This window comes from Oncorhynchus gorbuscha, linkage group LG11 (genome assembly GCF_021184085.1).
Source record: "Oncorhynchus gorbuscha isolate QuinsamMale2020 ecotype Even-year linkage group LG11, OgorEven_v1.0, whole genome shotgun sequence".
Lineage (NCBI taxonomy): Eukaryota > Metazoa > Chordata > Actinopteri > Salmoniformes > Salmonidae > Oncorhynchus > Oncorhynchus gorbuscha.
In genome coordinates, this window is record NC_060183.1 from 37,455,015 (window position 1) to 37,481,236 (window position 26,222).

Sequence of the window (26,222 nt, forward strand, 5' to 3'; positions counted from 1 at the left end):
AACAGCGAGTTGCAGTAATCCAGACGGGAGATGACAAGTGCCTGGATTAGGACCTGCGCCGCTTCCTGTGTGAGGCAGGGTCGTACTCTGCGGATGTTGTAGAGCATGAACCTACAGGAACGGGCCACCGCCTTGATGTTAGTTGAGAACGACAGGGTGTTGTCCAGGATCACGCCAAGGTTCTTGGCGCTCTGGGAGGAGGACACAATGGAGTTGTCAACCGTGATGGCGAGATCATGGAACGGGCAGTCCTTCCCCGGGAGGAAGAGCAGCTCCGTCTTGCCGAGGTTCAGCTTGAGGTGGTGATCCGTCATCCACACTGATATGTCTGCCAGACATGCAGAGATGCGATTCGCCACCTGGTCATCAGAAGGAGGAAAGGAGAAGATTAATTGTGTGTCGTCTGCATAGCAATGATAAGAGAGACCATGTGAGGTTATGACAGAGCCAAGTGACTTGGTGTATAGCGAGAATAGGAGAGGGCCAAGAACAGAGCCCTGGGGGACACCAGTGGTGAGAGCGCGTGGTGAGGAGACAGATTCTCGCCACGCCACCTGGTAGGAGCGACCTGTCAGGTAGGACGCAATCCAAGCGTGGGCCGCGCCGGAGATGCCCAACTCGGAGAGGGTGGAGAGGAGGATCTGATGGTTCACAGTATCGAAGGCAGCCGATAGATCTAGAAGGATGAGAGCAGAGGAGAGAGAGTTAGCTTTAGCAGTGCGGAGCGCCTCCGTGATACAGAGGAGAGCAGTCTCAGTTGAGTGACTAGTCTTGAAACCTGACTGATTTGGATCAAGAAGGTCATTCAGAGAGAGATAGCGGGAGAGCTGGCCAAGGACGGCACGTTCAAGAGTTTTGGAGAGAAAAGAAAGAAGGGATACTGGTCTGTAATTGTTGACATCGGAGGGATCGAGTGTAGGTTTTTTCAGAAGGGGTGCAACTCTCGCTCTCTTGAAGACGGAAGGGACGTAACCAACGGTCAGGGATGAGTTGATGAGCGAGGTGAGGTAAGGGAGAAGGTCTCCGGAAATGGTCTGGAGAAGAGAGGAGGGGATAGGGTCGAGCGGGCAGGTTGTTGGGCGGCCGGCCGTCACAAGACGCGAGATTTCATCTGGAGAGAGAGGGAGAAAGAGGTCAGAGCACAGGGTAGGGCAGTGTGAGCAGAACCAGCGGTGTCGTTTGACTTAGCAAACGAGGATCGGATGTCGTCGACCTTCTTTTCAAAATGGTTGACGAAGTCATCTGCAGAGAGGGAGGAGGGGGGGGGAGGGGGCGGAGGATTCAGGAGGGAGGAGAAGGTGGCAAAGAGCTTCCTAGGGTTGGAGGCAGAAGCTTGGAATTTAGCGTGGTAGAAAGTGGCTTTAGCAGCAGAGACAGAGGAGGAAAATGTAGAGAGGAGGGAGTGAAAGGATGCCAGGTCCGCAGGGAGGCGAGTTTTCCTCCATTTCCGCTCGGCTGCCCGGAGCCCTGTTCTGTGAGCTCGCAATGAGTCAATGAGTCATCGAACAATAATAATCAGGGGCCTAGAAATGCAGGGCTTAAAAACAAAAGGCTGTCATTGTACGCTGATGATTCATGTTTCTCTTTTAAATCCACAATTTGGATCCCTGCATAGCCTCAGAGGATCTATATAATGTTTCTAACCTCTCTGGATTGAAACTGAATGACAGGTGCACCATATTACTCAACTCAAAAATCTTTAAAAATATACAACTTTTACATTACCGTGTAGTTTACCAATAAAATGGTCCGACGGTGAAGTGGACATACTCTGTAGTCATATCCCGAAAGAAATAAATTCTGTCACTACAACACATTTTAATAGAAAGTTAGCAAATTCTTATCTAATTTATCTACCTGTCTATTTGTGGAAAAACCACCCCGATTCATAATTTAGTCATTCTTTAGCCCAGTTTACCAATTTACTTATGGCCCTGCATAAATCTATAAACTTGATTTGTTTATTATATGAGCAAACACATACCACTTTATTAGAACAAATATTATGGTTAAACAAAAATATGGAAATGTCTGCTCTATACAATACAACAAAGTCTTACCTCAAAAATAGAGGAGGCAAGTGGAAAGGGCAGAAGGTAAGGAACTTGACTGTCGGCCCTGCATTAACAACCAAAATTGGCGACAGAAAATTGTGCCAGTGTCATTTAAGGACCAAAAAATTGACAGCTGCACTATACAGGTTGCAAAATATTTAGGATATTTTCTATGTACCGATTCCATGGCACATGGTTTATGAACGGATTCATAAAATTACGCCAGAAAACTTCACATTTTTCAATATAATGTGGAAGGACCACCAGAGGGCAGGCTGGGCTCATGGATAGTAGCCCAACCAGGCATGTGAGTCAATGTGACCAGAGGCAATTAAGCACAGATGACGGTACTAATGACTTATTCTCTTTCCCCTACAAGAGGGAGGAGGGAACCAGTGAAGAGGGAGGAAGAAGATAAACTATCTCTGGAGGATGGCCACCAAGAGAGGGGAGCTATCCACAAAGAACCATTAAGACGGTGACAAACCTGTGGTTGTTGTTATCGTTTAAAGATAATCGTCTTGTGTTCCTGTTTCGTCTAAAAAAAGAAGATGGGTTTTTCCTTGGGAGATTCTCATCGATTGTGTTGGGAGTGTTTGTATTGACAGAAATCCCTCAATAGAGAACTGTGTTCAATCAAGAAAACCTACTCCTGACTCGTTTATTCCACCTTTCCTCTCTAGAGTGACACCAAATTACTTAGTCCGCTCACAAATTATTATACAAAATTCTTGCTACTAATATAACATTATATTTATGGGGGATACAACCAATCCAGCCCTGCAGAAAGACAGAATAATTAGATCACTTGTTTTGGTACTCCCCATTCGTAGCTTGTTTTTGGTTACAGGTTCAGGAACGGCTGAAAACTGCAACAGTTACTCTGCCAAGAGCACAGCTGGGTAGTCTGTCGATCAATAATTTTCTTAGTTTCTACAGATTTTTATTTTTTTATTTTAACTTAGCTATGAGAATAGAAAGGTTCAGAACTTTTGTGAAGAATCACAGCGGAAATATATATGGCAGCTAGAAATTAAAGCTGGATGTTCTTCAGAGATAGATGGGAGGGTTTGAGGGCAGCTGAAGGCTGGGACTAAAAACAAAACAAAACGACAACTAATGTAATATATACTGTCCGTGAAGTTTATGTGGTATGTATGAGCTGGAAGTGGAAGCCTAAGTATTGTTGTCCATTAGTTTACTTCAATTAGGGAAGGGGTGGTAGAGTTCAGGGAAAATAATCATTTAAAAAACCAACAGCAACATATTTAATTTTAAAATGTATGGCAAACAAAAATCAATGATTGCAAAGTTAAACGAACAATACAACTCTATGCACAATGTTCAGTGGCAATTGTTAAGTCCTCCTAATGCATAGAGTTGTATGGTGTCTTCAAAGACGCTGTGGCAACCGGCAGGGAGAGGTGAGGGGGGTGTTGTAATTGAGGAGAGAGATCTTGCTGGCTCAACCCCCAAACCTTATATGGACTTCCTGCCTCAATGAGGCAAGACTGTGACTCGATATGCCAGGGAGTGTTTGGGGACAAAGGGGCAGAGGAGGTGAGAGAAACGAGAGCTATGAAGAGTGAGAGCAAAATCTGTGCGATTGCCCGTTGTGACCTGGACTGTTGGACTATGCCCCCCTTGTGTACCGTACAAAGAGAACGGTGAGGTGATTGGTGAATTCCCCCTTCTTTCCCCGTGTACCAAAATCCCTAAAACTTCCCCTTTGCCTTCTATTTGGGATACTGGTGCCGGTTTTGTTTTTTTAACTTGTTTGACGTGGAAACCCCACACCCTTGAGCTTGCTACAACATTGTGTTTTTTTTTTATACACAACTGCTAACTTCAAGGATTAGGGCATTTGGGATGTCATCGGCCTCACCTTGCTTGAATAAAAATCTGCTATCTCATGAATACCTGGACCACCTATTGAGCTATGCCTTAAGTAAATCAGGTGATGAAGGAGACTGGAGTAGGACTAACTTTGCAATCATTTTAAAAGTGAAAAATCTAAGTCTCAGCATAATTCTGTTACCATGGAATTTCCCTAGTTCAAAGACTGAAATGTTGACGCCGCAATATTACGTTTCATAAATCCTCTATTTGCTAACTTCTCTGCCCCTGCCCCATATGGGAGTTGTGTGATTTGATTTCTGGATTATTGTGCAATAATCAAAATGGTCAAGTGCTCCAAAGAAAGACCTAGTTACATTTACATTACATTTAAGTCATTTAGCAGACGCTCTTATCCAGAGCGACTTACAAATTGGTGCAATCACCTTATGACATCCAGTGGGACAGTCACTTAACAATAGTGCATCTAAAACTTAGGGGGGGGGTGGGGTGAGAGGGATTACTTAACCTATCCTAGGTATTCCTTAAAGAGGTGGGGTTTCAGGTGTCTCCGGAAGGTGGTGATTGACTCCGCTGTCCTGGCGTCGTGAGGGAGTTTGTTCCACCATTGGGGGGGCCAGGGCAGCGAACAGTTTTGACTGGGCTGAGCGGGAGCTGTACTTCCTCAGTGGTAGGGAGGCGAGCAGGCCAGAGGTGGATGAACGCAGTGCCCTTGTTTGGGTGTAGGGCCTGATCAGAGCCTGGAGGTACTGAGGTGCCGTTCCCCTCACAGCTCCGTAGGCAAGCACCATGGTCTTGTAGCGGATGCGAGCTTCAACTGGAAGCCAGTGGAGAGAACGGAGGAGCGGGGTGACGTGAGAGAACTTGGGAAGGTTGAACACCAGACGGGCTGCGGCGTTCTGGATGAGTTGAAGGGGTTTAATGGCACAGGCAGGGAGCCCAGCCAACAGCGAGTTGCAGTAATCCAGACGGGAGATGACAAGTGCCTGGATTAGGACCTGCGCCGCTTCCTGTGTGAGGCAGGGTCGTACTCTGCGGATGTTGTAGAGCATGAACCTACAGGAACGGGCCACCGCCTTGATGTTAGTTGAGAACGACAGGGTGTTGTCCAGGATCACGCCAAGGTTCTTGGCGCTCTGGGAGGAGGACACAATGGAGTTGTCAACCGTGATGGCGAGATCATGGAACGGGCAGTCCTTCCCCGGGAGGAAGAGCAGCTCCGTCTTGCCGAGGTTCAGCTTGAGGTGGTGATCCGTCATCCACACTGATATGTCTGCCAGACATGCAGAGATGCGATTCGCCACCTGGTCATCAGAAGGAGGAAAGGAGAAGATTAATTGTGTGTCGTCTGCATAGCAATGATAAGAGAGACCATGTGAGGTTATGACAGAGCCAAGTGACTTGGTGTATAGCGAGAATAGGAGAGGGCCAAGAACAGAGCCCTGGGGGACACCAGTGGTGAGAGCGCGTGGTGAGGAGACAGATTCTCGCCACGCCACCTGGTAGGAGCGACCTGTCAGGTAGGACGCAATCCAAGCGTGGGCCGCGCCGGAGATGCCCAACTCGGAGAGGGTGGAGAGGAGGATCTGATGGTTCACAGTATCGAAGGCAGCCGATAGATCTAGAAGGATGAGAGCAGAGGAGAGAGAGTTAGCTTTAGCAGTGCGGAGCGCCTCCGTGATACAGAGGAGAGCAGTCTCAGTTGAGTGACTAGTCTTGAAACCTGACTGATTTGGATCAAGAAGGTCATTCAGAGAGAGATAGCGGGAGAGCTGGCCAAGGACGGCACGTTCAAGAGTTTTGGAGAGAAAAGAAAGAAGGGATACTGGTCTGTAATTGTTGACATCGGAGGGATCGAGTGTAGGTTTTTTCAGAAGGGGTGCAACTCTCGCTCTCTTGAAGACGGAAGGGACGTAGCCAACGGTCAGGGATGAGTTGATGAGCGAGGTGAGGTAAGGGAGAAGGTCTCCGGAAATGGTCTGGAGAAGAGAGGAGGGGATAGGGTCGAGCGGGCAGGTTGTTGGGCGGCCGGCCGTCACAAGACGCGAGATTTCATCTGGAGAGAGAGGGGAGAAAGAGGTCAGAGCACAGGGTAGGGCAGTGTGAGCAGAACCAGCGGTGTCGTTTGACTTAGCAAACGAGGATCGGATGTCGTCGACCTTCTTTTCAAAATGGTTGACGAAGTCATCTGCAGAGAGGGAGGAGGGGGGGGAGGGGGCGGAGGATTCAGGAGGGAGGAGAAGGTGGCAAAGAGCTTCCTAGGGTTGGAGGCAGAAGCTTGGAATTTAGCGTGGTAGAAAGTGGCTTTAGCAGCAGAGACAGAGGAGGAAAATGTATAGAGGAGGGAGTGAAAGGATGCCAGGTCCGCAGGGAGGCGAGTTTTCCTCCATTTCCGCTCGGCTGCCCGGAGCCCTGTTCTGTGAGCTCGCAATGAGTCATCGAGCCACGGAGCGGGAGGGGAGGACCGAGCCGGCCTGGAGGATAGGGGACATAGAGAGTCAAGGGATGCAGAGAGGGAGGAGAGGAGGGTTGAGGAGGCAGAATCAGGAGATAGGTGGGAGAAGGTTTGAGCGGAGGGAAGAGATGATAGGATGGAAGAGGAGAGAGTAGCGGGGGAGAGAGAGCGAAGGTTGGGACGGCGCGATACCATCCGAGTAGGGGCAGTGTGGGAGGTGTTGGATGAGAGCGAGAGGGAAAAGGATACAAGGCAGTGGTCGGAGACTTGGAGGGGAGTTGCAATGAGGTTAGTGGAAGAACAGCATCTAGTAAAGATGAGGTCGAGCGTATTGCCTGCCTTGTGAGTAGGGGGGAAGGTGAGAGGGTGAGGTCAAAAGAGGAGAGGAGTGGAAAGAAGGAGGCAGAGAGGAAAGAGTCAAAGGTAGACGTGGGAGGTTAAAGTCGCCCAGAACTGTGAGAGGTGAGCCGTCCTCAGGAAAGGAGCTTATCAAGGCATCAAGCTCATTGATGAACTCTCCGAGGGAACCTGGAGGGCGATAAATGATAAGGATGTTAAGCTTGAAAGGGCTAGTAACTGTGACAGCATGGAATTCAAAGGAGGCGATAGACAGATGGGTAAGGGGAGAAAGAGAGAATGACCACTTGGGAGAGATGAGGATCCCGGTGCCACCACCCCGCTGACCAGACGCTCTCGGGGTGTGCGAGAACACGTGGGCGGACGAAGAGAGAGCAGTAGGAGTAGCAGTGTTGTCTGTGGTGATCCATGTTTCCGTCAGGGCCAAGAAGTCGAGGGACTGGAGGGAGGCATGGGCTGAGATGAACTCTGCCTTGTTGACCGCAGATTGGCAGTTCCAGAGGCTACCGGATACCTGGAACTCCACGTGGGTCGTGCGCGCTGGGACCACCAGAGTAGGGTGGCCGCGGCCACGCGGTGAGGAGCGTTTGTATGGTCTGTGCAGAGAGGAGAGAACAGGGATAAACCGACACATAGTTGACAGGCTACAGAAGAGGCTACGCTAATGCAAAGGAGATTGGAATGACAAGTGGACTACACGTCTCGAATGTTCAGAAAGTTAAGCTACGTAGCAAGAATCTTATTGACTAAAATGATTAAAATGATACAGTACTGCTGAAGTAAGCTGCAGCTGGCCCAGAACAGAGCGGCACGTCTTGCTCTTCGTTGTAATCAGCGGGCTGATATAAATACTATGCATGCCAAACTCTCTTGGCTAAGAGTTGAGGAAAGACTGACTGGGTGCTTCATTGCTTGTTTTTATAAGAATCATTAACAAAAGTGTTGGATATTCTAAACTGTTCCCATAGTCAACTTACAGACACACCCTTTACCCCACCAGACATGCCACCAAGGGTTTTTCACAGTGCCCAGGTCCAGAACAAATTCAAGGACACCTACAGTATTTTACAGGGCCATGAGTACAAGTGAACAGCAAACCTGGTTTCAAAAAACAAATAAAGCAACCTCTTCCCCATGTGCCCTACTCGTTGTCTGTATGCGCCGACATGTGTAACTGATAGATGCACACATACAATGTTTTTAAATGTATGCAAAGCGCATACAGTTTTTAAATGTACGCAAATTGTAAAGCCTTTTGTCTAATGTCTTTTTCACTATACATGTCGAACCCCAGTAAGACTAGCTGTCGCCATTGGCCTCGGCTAAAGGGGATCCTAATCAAATCAAGCTGGGCATTTCATCTCACACCCACACTACAAGTTACCTCTGGCCTATGTGCTGAATTCACTGGAGAGGTAGGTGACTCAGTCTAGTCTGGCCCGGTAAGGCCCATAGGTACAGTACCCAGCCTCTACCCCAACAAGTTATACAAGTTCACTCAGTTGAGTCCAGTCTAGTCTGGAGCAGCAGGGCCCAGTCTATAATACGTACCGACGTGAGGAGTTTGTACTCGTCCAGCCTCTGCTTGTTAGAGAGTGACAACCTCTACCCAAACTAGTCTAACCTAAGTCCCCAGTCCAGTGTAGTCTGGTCCTGTATTGAGCGTACCGACATGAGACGTTTGTACTCATCCAGCCTCTGCTTGTTGGACGCGATGAAGAGGCCTCCGTTCTGGATCCAGCCAGTCTCTAGACCGGTCTCTTGCTCCAGGTCATGGCTGATCACCTGTCTGGTGTGGGCTAGCAACTCCACCTCCACATCACTGGGCCTCAGCTGCCACAGCAGACCTGGGACAGAGACACCACAAGAGACAGGGACGATTAGTGAGGGAGCAGGAGAGCGAAAGAGATCAAAAGGGAGAGAAAAAACCTAAGACAGAGAGAGGGGGGGGGACTAATATGTAAGTAAATGTGTTTCCTGGCCAATTAGACTCCCCTTTAACAATCCCAGAGGTTATATTTTTCTCCTTTAAAACCTGTTAAACTGCGTGGTTGTTTTGGACCCAGTCCCGGGTCCGCAGTGCTTCAATATCGGTGGCATATCACACAAAAGCTACAGAACTTGTCTTTTTGGAAATTGAGCTCAAATTTTCAGCTGGCAATGTCATAAGAATGCCCCTGTCACCACCCCCCAGAGGCTATAAACCATGCTCTATGGTCATTTTCATAGAGTATGCAATTTAGGTCAAGTAAACAAAAGTGGAAAAATAAATCTGTAAGCATGGTAAAGTGGTCATCATTATGCATTTATTTTTCTATCTGCATTTAATGTGACATTACCTTGAATGCATCCTCCATATTACCCTTTGGGTCCCCAGGACCAGGATTTAAAACAACACTGATATACATTACGGATCCATTTACAAATCAACCCTACACATGAATGAATCCATAGTAGAAAAAGCCACAGCCCGGATAGGCTTCTGGGTTGTTAGGTGGGTACTACCTACCTGCTGTGTGCCAGGTGGTTCCGGCGGTCAGTCGGTCTCTCTCCAGCAGCACCACGTTGGTCATGCCCATCTTGGCTAGGTGGTAGACTGTCTGGCATCCCAGGCTTCCCCCTCCGATTACCACAGCCTCTGCTGACTTGGGAAGGGGCTTGGTAGGCCCACTGCCACCCTCCTCCACCTACCATGAGATTTGTTTAAATAGTTGTTGTTTTTTAAAGGCACACATAGTAAAACTACATTCCTTATTAGATTTTTTATTTTTAATGACATTTTGATTTTTTTGATTTTTACAAGCAACAGATTGTTATTTGGCACTTGTGTAGACCTTACAGTGAAATGCTTACTGAAAAATAAGTGTTAAGTAAAAAATAAATAACTCATTAAAGAGCAGCAGTAAAATAACAGCGAGGCTATATACAGGGAGTACCGGTACAGAGTCAATGGGCACCGGTTAGTTGAGGTAATATGTACATGTAGGTAGGGGTAAAGTGACTACGCATAGATAATAACAGAGTAGCATCAGCATAGGGGGGGGGGCAATGGAAATAGTCTGGGTAGCCATTTGATTAGATGTTCAGGACTCGAATGCTTGGGGCAGAAGCTGTAAACACATACGTTCGAGACATTACTATTGTGGTCCTCATTTAACTTATGTATTTATTTAACCAGGCTAGTCAATTAAGAACAAATACTTATTTACAATGACGGCCTTGCAACGTACATAAATAAAACGCTATACACCGTGTATAGAAAACCTTAAGAACACCTGCTCTTTCCATGACAGACTGACAAAGTGAACACAAGGTAAATCCAAGTTAATGCTGATCCCTTATAGATGTCTCTTGTTAAATCCACTTCAATCAGTGTAGATGAGGAGGAGACTAGACGTCGAACGATTATGATTTTTCAACGCCGATACCGATTATTGGATGGCCTAAAAATATATATATTTATTTGTAATAATGACAATTACAACAATACTGAATGAACACTTGTTTTAACTTAGTATAATACATCAATAAAATCAATTTAGAGTCAAATGTATAATGAAACATGTTCAATTTGGTTTAAATAATGCAAAAACAAAGTGTTGGAGAAGAAAGTAAAAGTGCAATATGTGCCATGTAAAAAAAGCTCAAGTTTAAGTTCCTTTCTCAGAACATATGAAAGCTGGTGGTTCCTTTTAACATGAGTCTTCATTATTCCAAGGTAAGAGGTTTTAGGTTGTAGTTATTATAGGAATTATAGGACTATTTCCCTCTATACCATTTGTATTTAATATACCTTTGACTTTTGGATGTTCTTATAGGCACTTTAGTATTGCCAATGTAACAGTATAGCTTCCAGCCCTCTCCTCGCTCCTACCTGGGCTCGAACCAGGAACACATCGACAACAGCCACCCTCGAAGCAGCATTACCCATCGCTCCACAAAAGCCGCGGCCCTTGCAGAGCAAGGGGAACAACTACTTTAAGGTCTCAGAACGAGTGACGTCACCGATTGAAACGCTATTAGCGCACGCCCCGCTAACTAGCTAGCCATTTCACATCGGTTACACTAGCCTAATCTCGGGAGTTGATAGGCTTGAAGTCATAAACAGCTCAATGCTTGAAGCACAGTGAAGAGCTCCTGGCAAATACACAAAAGTGCTGTTTGAATGAATGTTTACGAGCCTGCTGCTGCCTACCACAACTCAGTCAGACTGCTCTATCAAATCATAGATTTAATTATAACATAATAACACACAGAAATACGAGCCTTAGGTCATTAATATGGTCAAATCCGGAAACTATCATTTCAAAAACAAAACGTTTATTCTTTCAGTGAAATACAGTATTTATGCTGCAGTAGTTTGTGTCGGGGGGCTAGGGTCAGTTTTATATCTGGAGTACTTCTCCTGTCCTATTCGGTGTCCTGTGTGAATTTAAGTGTGCTCTCTCTAATTATCTCTTTCTTTCTCTCTCAGAGGACCTGAGCCCTAGGACCATGCCTCAGGACTACCTGACATGATGACTCCTTGCTGTCCCCAGTCCACTTGGCCGTGCTGCTGCTCCAGTTTCAACTGTTCTGCCTTATTATTATTTGACCATGCTGGTCATTTATGAACATTTGAACATCTTGGCCATGTTCTGTTATAATCTCCACCCGGCACAGCCAGAAGAGGACTGGCCACCCCACATAGCCTGGTTCCTCTCTAGGTTTCTTCCTAGGTTTTGGCTTTTCTATGGAGTTTTTCCTAGCCACCGTGCTTCTACACCTGCATTGCTTGCTGTTTGGGGTTTTAGGCTGGGTTTCTGTACAGCACTTTGAGACATCAGCTGATGTACGAAGGGCTATATAAATACATTTGATTTGAAATACGGAACCGTTCTGTATTTTATCTAACAGGTGGTATCCATACGTATAAATATTCCTGTTACATTGCACAACCTTCAATGTTATGTCATAATTACGTAAAATTATGGCAAATTAGTTTGCAACGAGCCAGGCGGCCCAAACTGTTGCATATACCCTGACTCTGCGTGGAATGAACTCAAGAGATGTGACAATTTCCCTAGTTTAATATTGCCTGATAACCTGGATTTATTTTATGCAGGTTTAAAAAAATACACTTCTGTGTATTGATTTTAAGAAAAGCATTGATGTTTATGGTTAGGTACATTCATGCAACGATTGTGCTTTTTTCGCAAATGCGCTTTTGTTAGATCATCCCTTGTTTGGCGAAGTTGGCTGTCTTTGTTAAGAACAAATAGTCTTCATAGTTCACAACGAGCCAGGCGGCCCAAACTGCTGCATATACCCTGACTCTGTTGCACAGAACACAAGAGAAGTGACACAATTTCCCTAGTTAAAAGAAATTCATGTTAGCAGGCAATATTAACAAAATAGGCACATTTAATAATATATACTTGTGTATTGATTTTAAGAAAGGTGTTGATGCTTATGGTTAGGTACACATTGGTGCAATGACTGATTTTTTTCTCTCGCAAAAGCTCTTGTTAAATCACCCCTTTGGCGAAGTAGGTTATGATTCAATTATAAATTAACAAGCACCGCATCGATTATATTCAACACAAGACAAGCTAAATAAACTAGTAATATCATCAACCATGTGTAGTTAACTTGTGATTATGTTAAGATAGGTTTAATGCTAGCTAGCACCTTACCTTGGCTCCTTGCTGCACTCGCATAACAGGTAGTCAGCCTGCCACGCAGTCTCCTCGTGGAGTGCAATGTAATCGGTCATGATCGGTGTCCAATAATGCCGATTGTTATGAAAACTTGAAATCGACCCTAATTAATTGCCATTCCAATTCATCTGTCAACCTCTGGAGGACACAAGTTTCAGAAGGATTTTTAAGCCTTGAGACTATCGAGACAGGGACTGTGTATGTGTGCGCCATTCAATGGGCAAGACAAAAGATTTAAGTGCCTTTGAACGGGGTACGGTAGTAGGTGCACCGGTTTGTGAAGAACTGCAATGCTATTAGTTTGGCTGCTCAGTCTAACTTAGTGGTCACTCAAAAATCATAGTGCTGCCATTCCAAACCAATCAGAGCGCTTGGAAATGTGCATCTGGATACTGCACCGCCCACTCAGGTCAGAGTGTTATCATCATCTGAAAAGAGTACGGTTTCTGAGGATTTTTTTGTAGACAGTAACCATAGAGGATGACACAAAAACCATCACACAGACCTTGAGTACGTTCTCGTAGGGGACGCTCTTCTCCGTGGTGGGCTCTGAACTGGAGCTGTAGAGGCGGGAGGTGGTGGCAGAGCGGCACAGCGGGGAGAGGGCCGGACGGCAGCTAGCCACCTTCCGCACTGCTGTCCCCAGGAAGGCCATGGCCCCTGCACACAGAGACACATATCGGTCTGATTCTGGCCTGGCTACACAGCTACCAGGACTATGCCTCCTGCAGACAGTCAAATATAGTCAAAAATCACATCCCTTTAAGGTGTCAAACTTATCCCATGGAGGGGCCTAGTGTCTGCAGGTTTTTGTTTTTTCCCCTTTCAATTAAACCCTAGACAACCAGGTGTGGGAAGTTCCTTACTAATTAGTGACTAATTCAAATCAAGTACAAGGGAAAAGCAAAAAACCCGCAGACACTCGGCCTTCCGCGGAATGAGTTTGACGCCTGTGCTTTAGGGGGTCGTTCTAGGCTATGGAAAACTAATAGGGAGATGAATAGGACCCACACACTCTATTGCAGGAATGGTGGAGCAACAGTGTGCGAGTCCTAGTCATCCGTGCAAGACAATACAGATGTCTGACTCGTATACCACAGAGCCAACCTGAGCCGGAACCTGCACCTGAACCTTGTGCCATGACAACCATCACGCGAGTCTCGATGTGAGGCACAGCATGTAAAACAAACGTCACGGACCAAAGCCATTTCACCGATTCTCTTTGTGCTGCATGGCATTGACTACCCACATTTGGGAAGAAAAAGTGCTATTCTTTATCCCGAGTGTCACCATATTCACTATGTAGTGTACTACTTTTGACAAGGGTTCCATACGGCTCTGGTCAAAAGTAGTGCACGATGTAGGGAATAGGATGCCGTTTTTTAATGCATCCTCAATACTCGATGTCAACGAACCTTTCAGCCATAGAAAAATCTCTTATGTCAGACTTACAGCTAGTGAAAGGGAAAGGGTGATACCTAGTCAGTTGTAGAACGGAAATGTGTCTTCCACATTTACCCCAACCCCTCTGAATCAGAGAGGTAAGGGGTGCTTCCTCAATTCAGAGACATCCTTATCTGGTTACATGAGACTGAGACATCGACCAAAACCACCATTGACTGACAGACAGGAAAGGGGGGGGGGGGGCTTAACGATTCCCATATCTTCTATTACCCAACCAAGTTACACATCCACCAAACTCTGAAAATCGAGACCTTGGCCAAAAAATATATTACTGGGAGCCAAGAGACTATATATTTTTTTTATTTTTTAGAAATGAAGGCATATCTATATTTTCCATCCTAAAAATGTGAAATAATGAAACGCTTTGATTTCTGGTCAAACAGATGGAAAAGGGGTCTTGGAAAACGTCTAGCACAAAAAGTTTTTTAAAAGGTATTGCACAATAATGTTGAAGTAAAGACCCCTGCCAACTAAAACATTTATACATTTAGTTTTGCCTTTTGTAAATTTAAGAAATATTACCTAGTGTCTTGTCATTCTGTTACAAAAAAACCCACATGGAAAATATTTTAAAGCTCATACCAATTACACTAATCATAAAACGCAACATGCAACAACTTCAAAAGAGTTTACTGAGTTACAGCTCATATAAGGAAATCAGTCAATTGAAATTCATTCATTGGGCCCTAATCTATGGATTTCACATGACTGGGAATACATATATGCATCTGTTGGTCAGATACCTTAAAAAAAAGATAAGGGCGTGGATCAGAGAACCAGTCAGTATCTGGTGTGACCACCATTTGCCTCATGCAGTGAGACATCTCCTTCACATAGTTGATCAGGCTGTTGATTGTGGCCTGTGGAATGTTGTCCCATTCCTCTTCGATAGCTGTGCGAAGTTTCTGGATATTGGCATGAAGTGGAACACACTTTCGTCCACGTCGACCAAGAGCATCCCAAACATGCTCAATGGGTGACATGTCTGGTGAGTATGCAGGCCATGGAAGAACTAGGACATTTTCAGGGAATTGTGTACAGATCCTGCCAACATGGGGCCGTGCATTAGCATGCTGAAACATAAAGCGATGGCAGCGGATGACTGGCACGACAATAGGCCTCAGGGTTTCATCACGGTATCTCTATGCATTCAAATTGCCATCGATAAAATGCAATTGTGTTCGTTGTCCGTAGTTTATGCCCGCCCATACCATAACCCCACCCCCTCGGAACACTCTGTTCACAAAGTTGACATCAGCAAATCGCTTGCCCACACGATGCCATACATGCCGTCTGCCCGGTACAGTTGAAACTGGGATTCAGCTGTGAAGAGCACACTTCTCCAGCATGCCAGTGGCCATCGAAGGTGAGCATTTGCCCAATGAAGTTGGTTACGACGCCGAACTGTATTCAGGTCAAGACCCTGGTGAGGACGAAAAGCATGCAGATGAGTTTCCCCGAGACAGTTTCTTCATAAATTCTTTCTTTTGTGCAAACCCACAGTTTCATCAGCTCTCCGGGTAGCTGGTCTCAGACCATCCCACAGGTGAAGAAACCAGATGTGGCGGTCCTGGGCTGGCGTGGTTACACATTGTCTGCAGTTGTGAGGCCGGTTGGACGTACTACCAACTTCTCTAAAATGACGTTGGAGGTGGCTTATGGTAGAGAAATTAACATTCAATTATCTGGCAACAGCTCTGGTGGACATTCCTGCAGTCAGCATGCCAATGGCAAGCTCCCGCAAAACTTTAGACATCTGTGGCATTTTGTTTTATGACAAAACGAGTGGCCTTTTATTGTCCCCAGCACAAGGTGCTGCGATGATCACGCTTTGCAATGGTCCTTCTGTAGCTCAGTTGGTAGAGCATGGCGCTTGTAACGCCAGGGTAGTGGGTTCGATCCCCGGGACCACCCATACGTAGAATGTATGCACACATGACTGTAAGTCGCTTTGGATAAAAGCGTCTGCTAAATGGCATATATTATTATTATTATTAACAGTAGTGACATCACAGCCATCATACATATAAAGGTGAAATAAATCTCCTTAATGTTGTTGTTTTTTTTACTGTAAAGTGTGTTGCGTTTTAAATGCACTTTAAATCATTTTTGGTTTAAACAGAGGGCAGCTACCAATACTTGACCTGGGCTCTAATGGGAGAACCTGTAGCACTGCATCGTGCATCCACAGAAACAACATTCACTTTTGTCTAAATGGAATAGCCTAGTGAAAATGTTCCACTTGAGTTTGATGTGTTATTAGCCACATAGGCCTTCGCAAATAAACAGTAAATATTTTTACCAATGTTGGCTGAATTTGATAGCCTGAAATCGGATACAGGTTTTCCTTTATACTCCGTGTCATGCCAATGAAACATTCGACATTTGTTTATACAAATCTCCGCTATTGAAAGCCAAGTGCTAGTCTAAAATAAATGGGAGAATATGTCTAGATGCGTTTTACACTGGAGACCAAGTTAACAAATTGTCTAGTTTGGTTGATATGACAATTGATTACCCAGTCAAATCGAAGAGGACAATAGGCATTTCAACTGCATCCAGGATCAAGGATTAGACCCACCCGTTGTGTAATATAAAGTTAGTTAACTGTTTTGTGTGCTCCCCTACACGCAAACACTTACTTCGCTCCTATACGCTTCTGTTCTTGATTAAAGTTGACCCCCAAAAATGCAATAACAGGGGGAAAGCATACAGCCGGAGACCGTTTATATGAAGCTCACTCGAAAATGGCCGTGTGGTGTCTGACCCCGAGCTCAAAGTGTGGTTATCGCTGGCAGCAGCAGTTTGATCATTCCTAACCTAAAACGAAGCAGGCGTAAAATAAACGCCTGGAACTAGATCCACTCCGTACTGACGATGAGGAGAATAAAAAACTTTCGAGGAGATCGTCTTCCGCACTGTTCAACCAATACAGTAAATGTGGAGGAGGGGTTCAAATTGAGTGTCGCCTTGTTATAACAAAGAGTTTTTAGAACTAACCCAAGATAGACCACTGCCTGTCGTTTCCAATGGGAGCAAATTAATCATAGTGACCGGAAGAAAGAGGAAGTTGGCAGAGCCAAGCACGAGCTAGCGAGATCCTAAAGGAGCGTTCTATCATATATTTGCAGCTCGGTGAGCCTCTAGCATGAGTGGAGTGAGTTTGGAACCCGTGTATGAAGTACTTTTCACATACTAACTTTATATGTCCGAACTCAAAATCAGATATACTTCCAAAAATAACATGGTCGCTGTAGTAGAACGTTTATTTTCTGCATTTTATTAGAGTGCCATCAGGCACTCTAATAAAATGTGACCATGTAAACAGGATTATTAGGGAAATCGTTCTTGCAAAGCATCTAAAACGTTTTCATCGAACTATTATATTAATCAGACTATCTACAATAATCACATTATTTTGTGTATGTAACCATACTCAATTGGGCGTTAGCTCAAACCCCCAACATTAGCATGAATTTCGTCAATAACAAGTTCAACATTACAAATATTTTATTTTCGACTGATTTTGAAAAGGGATTGAAAGCGATTCTACAGTCTGCTGGGTGAAGCGTTATATGCTCGTCATTCATTGCAATGGGATTCCTGTCTCGTTTCTCTAATATCTCAGTAGAGGCTAGTTCATCACAGAGAACTTCAGGAGGAGAATATTGGGTAATCAGCACTGAAACATTCGATGACAAGAAGTAAGGATGAAGCTACAATGTTGTCCGCTGAGAGCACCAACTGCTGAAACACTTTTGCATTATTTCAACCAGCTTTTTCATTCATATTTGCCTTTTAGCGCCTATCTTGAAATATATAGTTGTCACTTAAATACACTTAACATTTTGTACACCTTATTTGACCATCTAAGTAACCGTCTAAAAATAAAGGTTGATTGTTTTGAGCCAGGATAATTTGTGGCTCCTGGGGTGTATTCATTACAAAAACCGTTTATGAACCAAACGGAAGCAAACAGAGCAAAACGACGAGTTTCTTTTGGACAAATTCAGGTAGGTCCCTCCCCGTTTCGTTAAAAAAAATAAGTTTAAGGAAAACGTTTTGCACCAGAATTGGCCAAATGAATACACCCCTGGAGGGATGCATGTGATCTCTATTCCCCTAGTGTCATGTAGCCTAAGATTAGAGTGTTGGGCCAGTAACTGAAATGTTGCTGGTTTTAATACCTGGCCTACAAGGTGAAAATCTGTTGATGTGCCCTTGAGCAAGGCTCTTAACCATAATTTGCTCCAGCGGCGCTGTACTAATATGGCTGACCCTGTAAAACAGCACATTTCACTGCATGTGACCATAAAACATATATATATATATTTATATATTTTTAATTAAAACAAATTTTGCTAGGCAGAGCAGAGCAGTGTGTGTGTGGTTGATGAGAGATGGGGTTAACCCTGCACATGGCAGGAGAAGCCCCCAGCAGGGGCCACAGCTGTTTCTTCTCCCCTCCTCTTCTCAGAGCCTGGACCAAATCATGCAAAGCCCGGACCAAACCATCAGCCACTCTCATAACATGACTGAATAATCATAACAAAATGGCTGAATATGCTAAGACCTAGGGACGTATAGAACTAATGGAACTAATAGAACTAATGGAAATATTGTATTACCTGTATTGTATAGGCTATAGTGTATTGTCTATTGTATTACCTGTCTTGTGTACTTGTGTGGGCTATAGTTTATTGTTTATTGTGTTACCTGTTTTGTGTAGGCTATCATCTATTGTGCATTGTATTACCTGTTGTGTATTGGCTATAGTGTATTGTATTACCTGTTTTGTGTAGGCTATAGTGTACTGTGCATCGTATTACCTGTAATGTGTAGGCTATAGTGCATTGTATTACCTGTATTGTGTAGGTTAAGGTGTAGGCCATAGTGTATTGTGCATTGTATTACCTTCTACTGTGTAGGCTAAAGGTGTAGGCTATAGTGTATTGTATTACCTGTATTGTGTAGGCTAAAGGTATGGGCTATAGTGTATTATATTACCTGTATTGTGTAGGGTATAGTGTAGTGTGCATTGTATTACCTGCTTTGTGTAGACTATAGTGTATTGTGCATTGTATTACCTCTTGTGTAGGCTAAAGGTGTAGGCTATAGTGTATTGTATTTAGTACACCAGTATTGTGAATACGGGAGATTATTGGGAGATGTTCCTCAAGGTGTGTACCCTCCAGAGTTGTGAATATCAAATAGAAATAAATCAAATGCAATGTTATTGGTCGAGTACACATACAGTATTTAGCATATGTTATTGCAGGTGTAGCAAAATGCTTATGTTTCTAGTTCCAACAAGTGCAGTAATACCTGACCATACAAAACAACACATGCAAATCCCAAAATTAGACCAAGCAATGTCAGAGTCCAGAATATAAATATAAAAGTAACCTATATGATGGTGTGTATAGACATTATGGGCACTAAATTAATTGAAAAGGTGTGTACGGCAGTAGTTATATAGGATAGGCCTGGACTATAATACAATATATACATATGAAGTGGGTAAAACAGTATGTAAACATTATTAAAGTGACCAGTGTTCAATTACTATGTACACAGGGCAACAGTCTCTAGGTGCAGGGTAGAGCACCGGGTGGTAGCTGTCTAGTAACAGTGACTAAAGTTCAGGGCAGGGTATTGGGCGTAGGCCAGCTAGTGGTGACTGTTTAACAGTCTGGTGGCGTGGAGATAGAAGCTGTTTTTCATTCTCTTGGTCCCAGCTTTGATGCACCTGTACTCTCTCTGCCTTCTAAATGGTGGCGGGGTGAACAGGCCATGGCTCGGGTGTGGTGCATACGTTGAATTTATCAAATGTATGCATCAGACTGTGTGCGTAGACTGCTTGACAGAAATGATAGCATGTTGAACTTTTGTTGCACCTATAAACAGATGATGCTGCGTGTTATTTTGCTCAATGACACTATCGGTGTGATCAAGGTGTAAAACCTTCACAAACTGCTACAGATGCACCATTGAAAGCATCCTGTCGGGCTGCACAGCAACTGCACTGTCCGTAACCGCAATGCTCTCCAGAGGGTGGTGCAGACACCCTAATGCTTCACCAAGGCACACTGACTGCCCTGGACATCTAATAGCACATGGTGTCACAGGAAGGCCAAGAAGATCATCAAGGACCTCAGCAACAGAACACACTGCAACTGCCTCTGCACACATTGGCAACACAAAGGCAAATGGAGCGTTCCATTGGAAATGAGTGTACCATGATACCATGATGCTATCAAATGCTCACCTTCTGTGACCACTGGCACACTGGCGAAGTGTGCTCTTCACAGATGAATCCCGGTTTCAACTGTACCGGGCAGATGGCGTTGTATGGGTGAGTGGTTTCTGATGTCAACGTTGTGAACAGAGTGCCTCATGGTGGTGGGGTTATGGTATGGGCAGGCATAAGCTATGGACAACGTACACAATTGCATTTCATCTATGGCAATTTGAATGCACAGTGATACCGTGACGATATTCTGAGGTCTATTGTCGTGCCACCATCACCTCATGTTTCAGCATGGTAATGTACAGAATTCCTGGATATTAAAAATGTCCCAGTTCTTCCATGGCCTGCATACTCACCAGACATGTCACCCATTGAGCATGTTTGGGATGCTCTGGATCGGACGTGTACGACAGCGCGTTTCAGTTCAAACCAATATCCAGAAATTTCGCACAGCCATTGAATAGGCATGAGACAACATTCCACAGGCCACAATCAACAGCCTGATAAACTCGATGCGAAGGAGATGTGTCGAGCTGCATGAGGAAAAGGTGGTCACACCAGATACTGACTGCTTTTCTGATCAACGCCCATCATTTTTTTTTACGATATCTGTGACCAATGGATGCATATCTGTATTCCCTGTCATGTGAAATCCATAGATTAGGGCCTAATTAATTTATTTCAATTGACTGATTTCCTAATATGAACTGAAACTCAGTAAAATGTTGGAAATTGTTACATGTTGCGCTTATATTTTTGTTCAGTGTGAAAGGACGCATGAGCACAAAACATGTGAAGTTCACAGGAGCATGTCAAATAGGCTATCAAATGAAAGCGAAGGGTCTATATATTTTTTTTACATAGGTCATATATATACATTTTCCCACCATTTTCTATTCTAAAAATGTTTGAATAAGCAAAGGCTACCAGATGAGCCAAATGCCTTCTATATTTGCTTCGAGGCAAACAACACTGAACCATGCATGAGAGCACCAGCTGTTCTGGACGACTGTGTGATCTCGCTCTCTGTAGCCGATGTGAGTAAGACTTTCAAAAACATATTAAACTTCATAATGCTGCGGGGCCAGATGGAATACCAGGACACGTCAGAACATATTCTGACCAACTGGCAAGTGTCTTTACTGACATTTCAACCTATCCCTGACCCGGTCTGGAATACCAATGTCAAGTCTCAGGAGAAGACCCAGATGCAGACAGTTTTGAAGTAACAAAAGTGTATTACAGAAACAGGGCGGCAAGCAAACGACAGGTCAGGGGCAGGCAGAGGTCAGTAATCCAGGGTAGTGTGACAAGGTACAGAATGACAGGCAGGCTCAGGGACAAGGCAGACAGAATGGTAAAAATAACGGGAAAGCTAGAAAACAGGAACTACAGACAACAAGGAGCACGGGAAAAAACACTGGTAGGCTTGACGAAACAAAACGAACTGGCAACAGACAGAGAACTCAGGTATAAATATACTGGAGATAATGAGGATGATGGGCTACACCTGGAGGGGGGTGGAGACAAGCACAAAGACAGGTGAAACAGATCAGGGTGTGACAACCAACTTGTTTCAAGTAGACCACCATAGTCCCCCTGCACAAGAAAGCCAAGGTAACCTTCTTAAATGACTATCGCCCTGTAGCACTCACATCTCTCATGCGTTCCTGGTGTAACTCGGGTAGTTGTTGTTGCCATCCTGTACCTGTCCCGCAGGTGTGATGTTCAGATGTACCGATCCTGTACCTATTTACACGATCCTGTACCGTGTTGTTACACGTGGTCTGCCACTGTGAGGATGATCAGCTGTCCGTCCTGTCTCCCTGTAGCGCTGTCTTGGGCTTCTCACAGTACGGACATTGCAATTTATTGCCCTGGCCAGATCTGCAGTCCTCATGCCTCCTTGCAGCATGCCTAAGACACGTTCACGCAGATGAGCAGGGACCCTGGGCATCGTTCTTGTGGTGTTTTTCAGAGTCAGTAGAAAGGCCTCTTTAGTGTCCTAAGTTTTCATAACTGTGACCTTAATTGCCTACCGTCTATAAGCTGTTAGTCTCTTAACGACCGTTCCACGGGTGCATGTCCATTACTTGTTTATGGTTCATTGAACAAACATGGGAAACAGTGTTTAAACCCTTTACAATGAAGATCTGTGAAGTCATTGGGATTTTTACAAATTCTCTTTGAAAGACAGGGTCCTGAAAAAGGGACGTTTCTTTTTTTTTCTATCCACAACGTTCCACAGCGTCTACCCACTGAACATGGCCCGTCTGCTCCTCATACTGTAAGTTCTTACCATTACTACAGTTACCATAATGATCTAGAGCTATATATATATATCTATCTATGCACTGAGTGTACAAATCATTAGGAACATTGCTCTTTCCATGACATAGACTGACCAGGTGAAACCTATGATGTCACTTTTTAAATTAACTTTGGGTGACAGGTTAAAGAAGGATTTTTAAGCCTTGAGATTTTTGAGAGATGGATTGTGTATGAGTGCCATTCAGAGGGTGAATGGGCAAGGCAAAAGATTTAAGTGCCTTTGAACGGGGTATGGTAGAAGGTGCCAGGCGGATCAGTTTGAATAGCCGGATGTGGAGGCCCTGTGCTGGCGTGGTTACATGTGGTCTGCGTTTGTGAGGCCGGTTGGACTGACTGCCAAATTCTCTAAAACAATGTTGGAGGCAGTTTATGGTAGAGAAATTAACATTAAATTATCTGGCAACAGCTCTGGTGGACATTCCTGTAGTCAGCAAGCCAATTTCAGTTCTTAACGATTGCAAGCATACCCAATAACATGATGCAGCGACCACTATGCTTGAAAATATGGAGAGTGATACTTAGTAATGTGTTGTAATGGATTTGCCTAAAACATTACACTTTGTATTCAGGACCAAATATTAATGGATTTGACAAATATTTTGCACTATTACTTTAGTGCCTTGTTGCAAACAGGAATATTTTTTATTCTGTACAGACTTCCTTCTTTTCACTCTGTCAATTAGGTTAGTATTGTGGAGTAACGGCCTTGCTATTGATCCATCCTCAGTTTCCTCCTATCACAGCCATTAAACTCTGTAACCATTTTAAAGTCCCCATTGGCCTCATGGAGAAATCCCTGAGTGGTTTCCTTCCTCTCCAGTAACTGAGTTAGGAAGGACGCCTATATCTTTGTAGTGACTGGGTCTATAGATACACCAGCCAAAGTGTAATTAATAGGGATATTCAATGTCTGCTTTTTTTTTACCCCTCTACGAATAGGTGCTCTCCTTTGCGAGGCATTGGAAAACCTCCCTGGTCTTTGTGGTTGAATCTGTGTTTGAAATTCACTGCTCGACTGAGAGACCTATTATTGCACAAGAGTCCATGCAACTTATTATGTGACTTGTTAAGCCAATATTGATAGACTCAAGGCCTTTCAGCTTTTCATTTGACATTATTTGTTTAAAAAAAATATATATATATATATTTTTTATGTCCTCTGGTAAAATGCTTGACTTGGGCAGGAGCTCACCAGAGATGAGTTTTATTTGTATTTATTTTTATTTAACCTTTATTTAACCTGGTAGGCTAGTTGAGAACACCTTTATTTAACCAGGTAGGCTAGTTGAGAACAAGTTCTCATTTGCAACTGCGACCAGGCCAAGATAAAGCATAGCAGTGTGAACAGACAACACAGAGTTACACATGGAGTAAACAATTAACAAGTCAATAACACAGTAGAAAAAAAGAGTCTATATATATTGTGTGCAAAAGGCATGAGGAGGTAGGCGAATAATTACAATTTTGCAGATTAACACTGGAGTGATAAATGATCAGATGGTCATATACAGGTGGAGATACTGGTGTGCAAAAGAGCAGAAAAGTAAATAAATATAAACAGTATGGAGATGAGGTAGGTAAATTGGGTGGGCTATTTACCGATAGACTATGTACAGCTGCAGCGATCGGTTAGCTGCTCAGATAGCAGATGTTTGAAGTTGGTGAGGGAGATAAAAGTCTCCAACTTCAGCGATTTTTGCAATTCGTTCCAGTCGCAGGCAGCAGAGAACTGGAATGAAAGGCGGCCAAATGAGGTGTTGGCTTTAGGGATGATCAGTGAGATACACCTGCTGGAGCGCGTGCTACGGGTGGGTGTTGCCATCGTGACCAGTGAACTGAGATAAGGCGGAGCTTTACCTAGCATGGACTTGTAGATGACCTGGAGCCAGTGGGTCTGGCGACGAATATGTAGCGAGGGCCAGCAGACTAGAGCATACAGGTCGCAGTGGTGGGTGGTATAAGGTGCTTTAGTACAAAACGGATGGCACTGTGATAAACTGCATCCAGTTTGCTGAGTAGAGTATTGGGAGCTATTTTGTAGATGACATCGCCGAAGTCGAGGATCGGTAGGATAGTCAGTTTTACTATGGTAAGTTTGGCGGCGTGAGTGAAGGAGGCTTTCTTGCGGAATAGAAAGCCGACTCTCGATTTGATTTTAGATTGGAGATGTTTGATACGAGTCTGGAAGGAGAGTTTACAGTCTAGCCAGACACCTAGGTACTTATAGATGTCCACATATTCTAGGTCGGAACCATCCAGGGTGGTGATGCTAGTCGGGCGTGCGGGTGCAGGCAGCGAACGGTTGAAAAGCATGCATTTGGTTTTACTAGCGTTTAAGAGCAGTTAGAGGCCACGGAAGGAGTGTTGTATGGCATTGAAGCTCGTTTGGAGGTTAGATTGGTTAGATTGCACAGTGTCTAAGGACCGACACCTCAAATTTCTACTGCTTGAGCTCCTGTTCCTCTCGTAGAATATTAGCTCAAACGTATTTTGCCGCTCCTGCACCTAAATATAAACAGTACCAGATGCCAAAATGAGTAGCAGCACCTATTTATGTCCAAGTCAAGCACTGGCTATGGTCAGATGACATGAAAATAGATATCTTTGGCCACGCACACCAGTGTTGGGTTTGGTGTCGAAAAACGGAAGAATATGCAGAAGAGTACCTCAAACCTACAGTAAAATATAGTAGTGCATTTTTTTATGGTGCTATTTTTGCTTCTTCTGGTCCTATGGCCCTTGATAAGGTCAGCTGCATCATGAACTTTACCAAGTACCAGGACATTTTGGCCAAAAACCTGGTTGCCTCTGCCAGGAGGGTGACATTTAACGACAAGTGAATCTTCCAGCAAGAGAAAAACCCCGACCACACATCACATTCCACAGATTAGTGGTTAATTGACCACAAAATTAACAATACACAATGGCCATCTCAGTCTCCAGACTTGAACCCCATTGAAAACCTGTGGTTTGAATTGAAGAGGGGAAGTCCATAAGAGCAGATGAAGGATAACAAGGATCTGGAAAGATTCTGTATGGAGGAATGGTCTAAGATCCCTCCCAACGTGTTCTCCGATATCATACAACATTTTAGCAAAAAGGATCAGTGTCATCCTCGTAAGGGGACGTGCTAGAATATTGACAACAGGGGTGCCACCGTGCCAATAATTTCAACCCCTATATTTTTCATTCCCCCCCCAGAAAGTCAACAAAATGACTTTCTCTGAGCAATTGTATTAGTATAAAATATAATTTCCCATTTTTTTTGAGCATACAATATAGCTCAGTATTTATATTATTTAGCATATTTATCGAGGGTGCCAATGATTATGGACCTGACTGTAAAAATGCAGGTGTATTATATAAAAGTATATAAATATATGGTACGGCTCACACCGACAATCACAACCTCCAAAGGTATGTGGATCACCTATACTACAGTACCATTATGCTTTGGCATTGTTTTTCTGCAGTGATCATATAAGGAGAAAGTTGCCTCATGCCGCTGCATATTTCTGTGACCTCGCGGAACCCTGTCTTCCCCTCAGAACCAATTGGAGAGCTTGGTGATGTCCCCACCCCTGGAAGCGGGTTCTCTCCAGTCCAGACAGCCTCTAGCCAGATATGAAGGAGCAGTGCAAAGCAGTAAACTCGCAGCTCTGAACTGGCTGCAACATAGAAACTGTGCCGCGCGCACACACACACACACACACACACACACACACACACACACACACACACACACACACACACAC

The 26,222-nt window shown here is 44.3% G+C and overlaps 1 protein-coding gene across 1 annotated transcript in view; it reads right to left on the bottom strand.

The window, feature by feature from the left end:
- The window catches only part of sardh (sarcosine dehydrogenase), a 157,042-nt gene extending 140,212 nt beyond the window's left edge, over positions 1-16,830 (bottom strand). The window contains exons 1-4 of the mRNA XM_046369512.1: positions 16,529-16,830; positions 12,928-13,082; positions 9,233-9,410; positions 8,392-8,570 (exon numbers count right to left, since the gene is read on the bottom strand). Of these exons, the coding sequence (XP_046225468.1) occupies positions 8,392-8,570; positions 9,233-9,410; positions 12,928-13,077 (507 nt within the window). The 5' untranslated portion in view covers positions 13,078-13,082; positions 16,529-16,830. The remainder of the gene's footprint in view (positions 1-8,391; positions 8,571-9,232; positions 9,411-12,927; positions 13,083-16,528) is intronic.
- Positions 16,831-26,222: the final 9,392 nt, after the last annotated feature.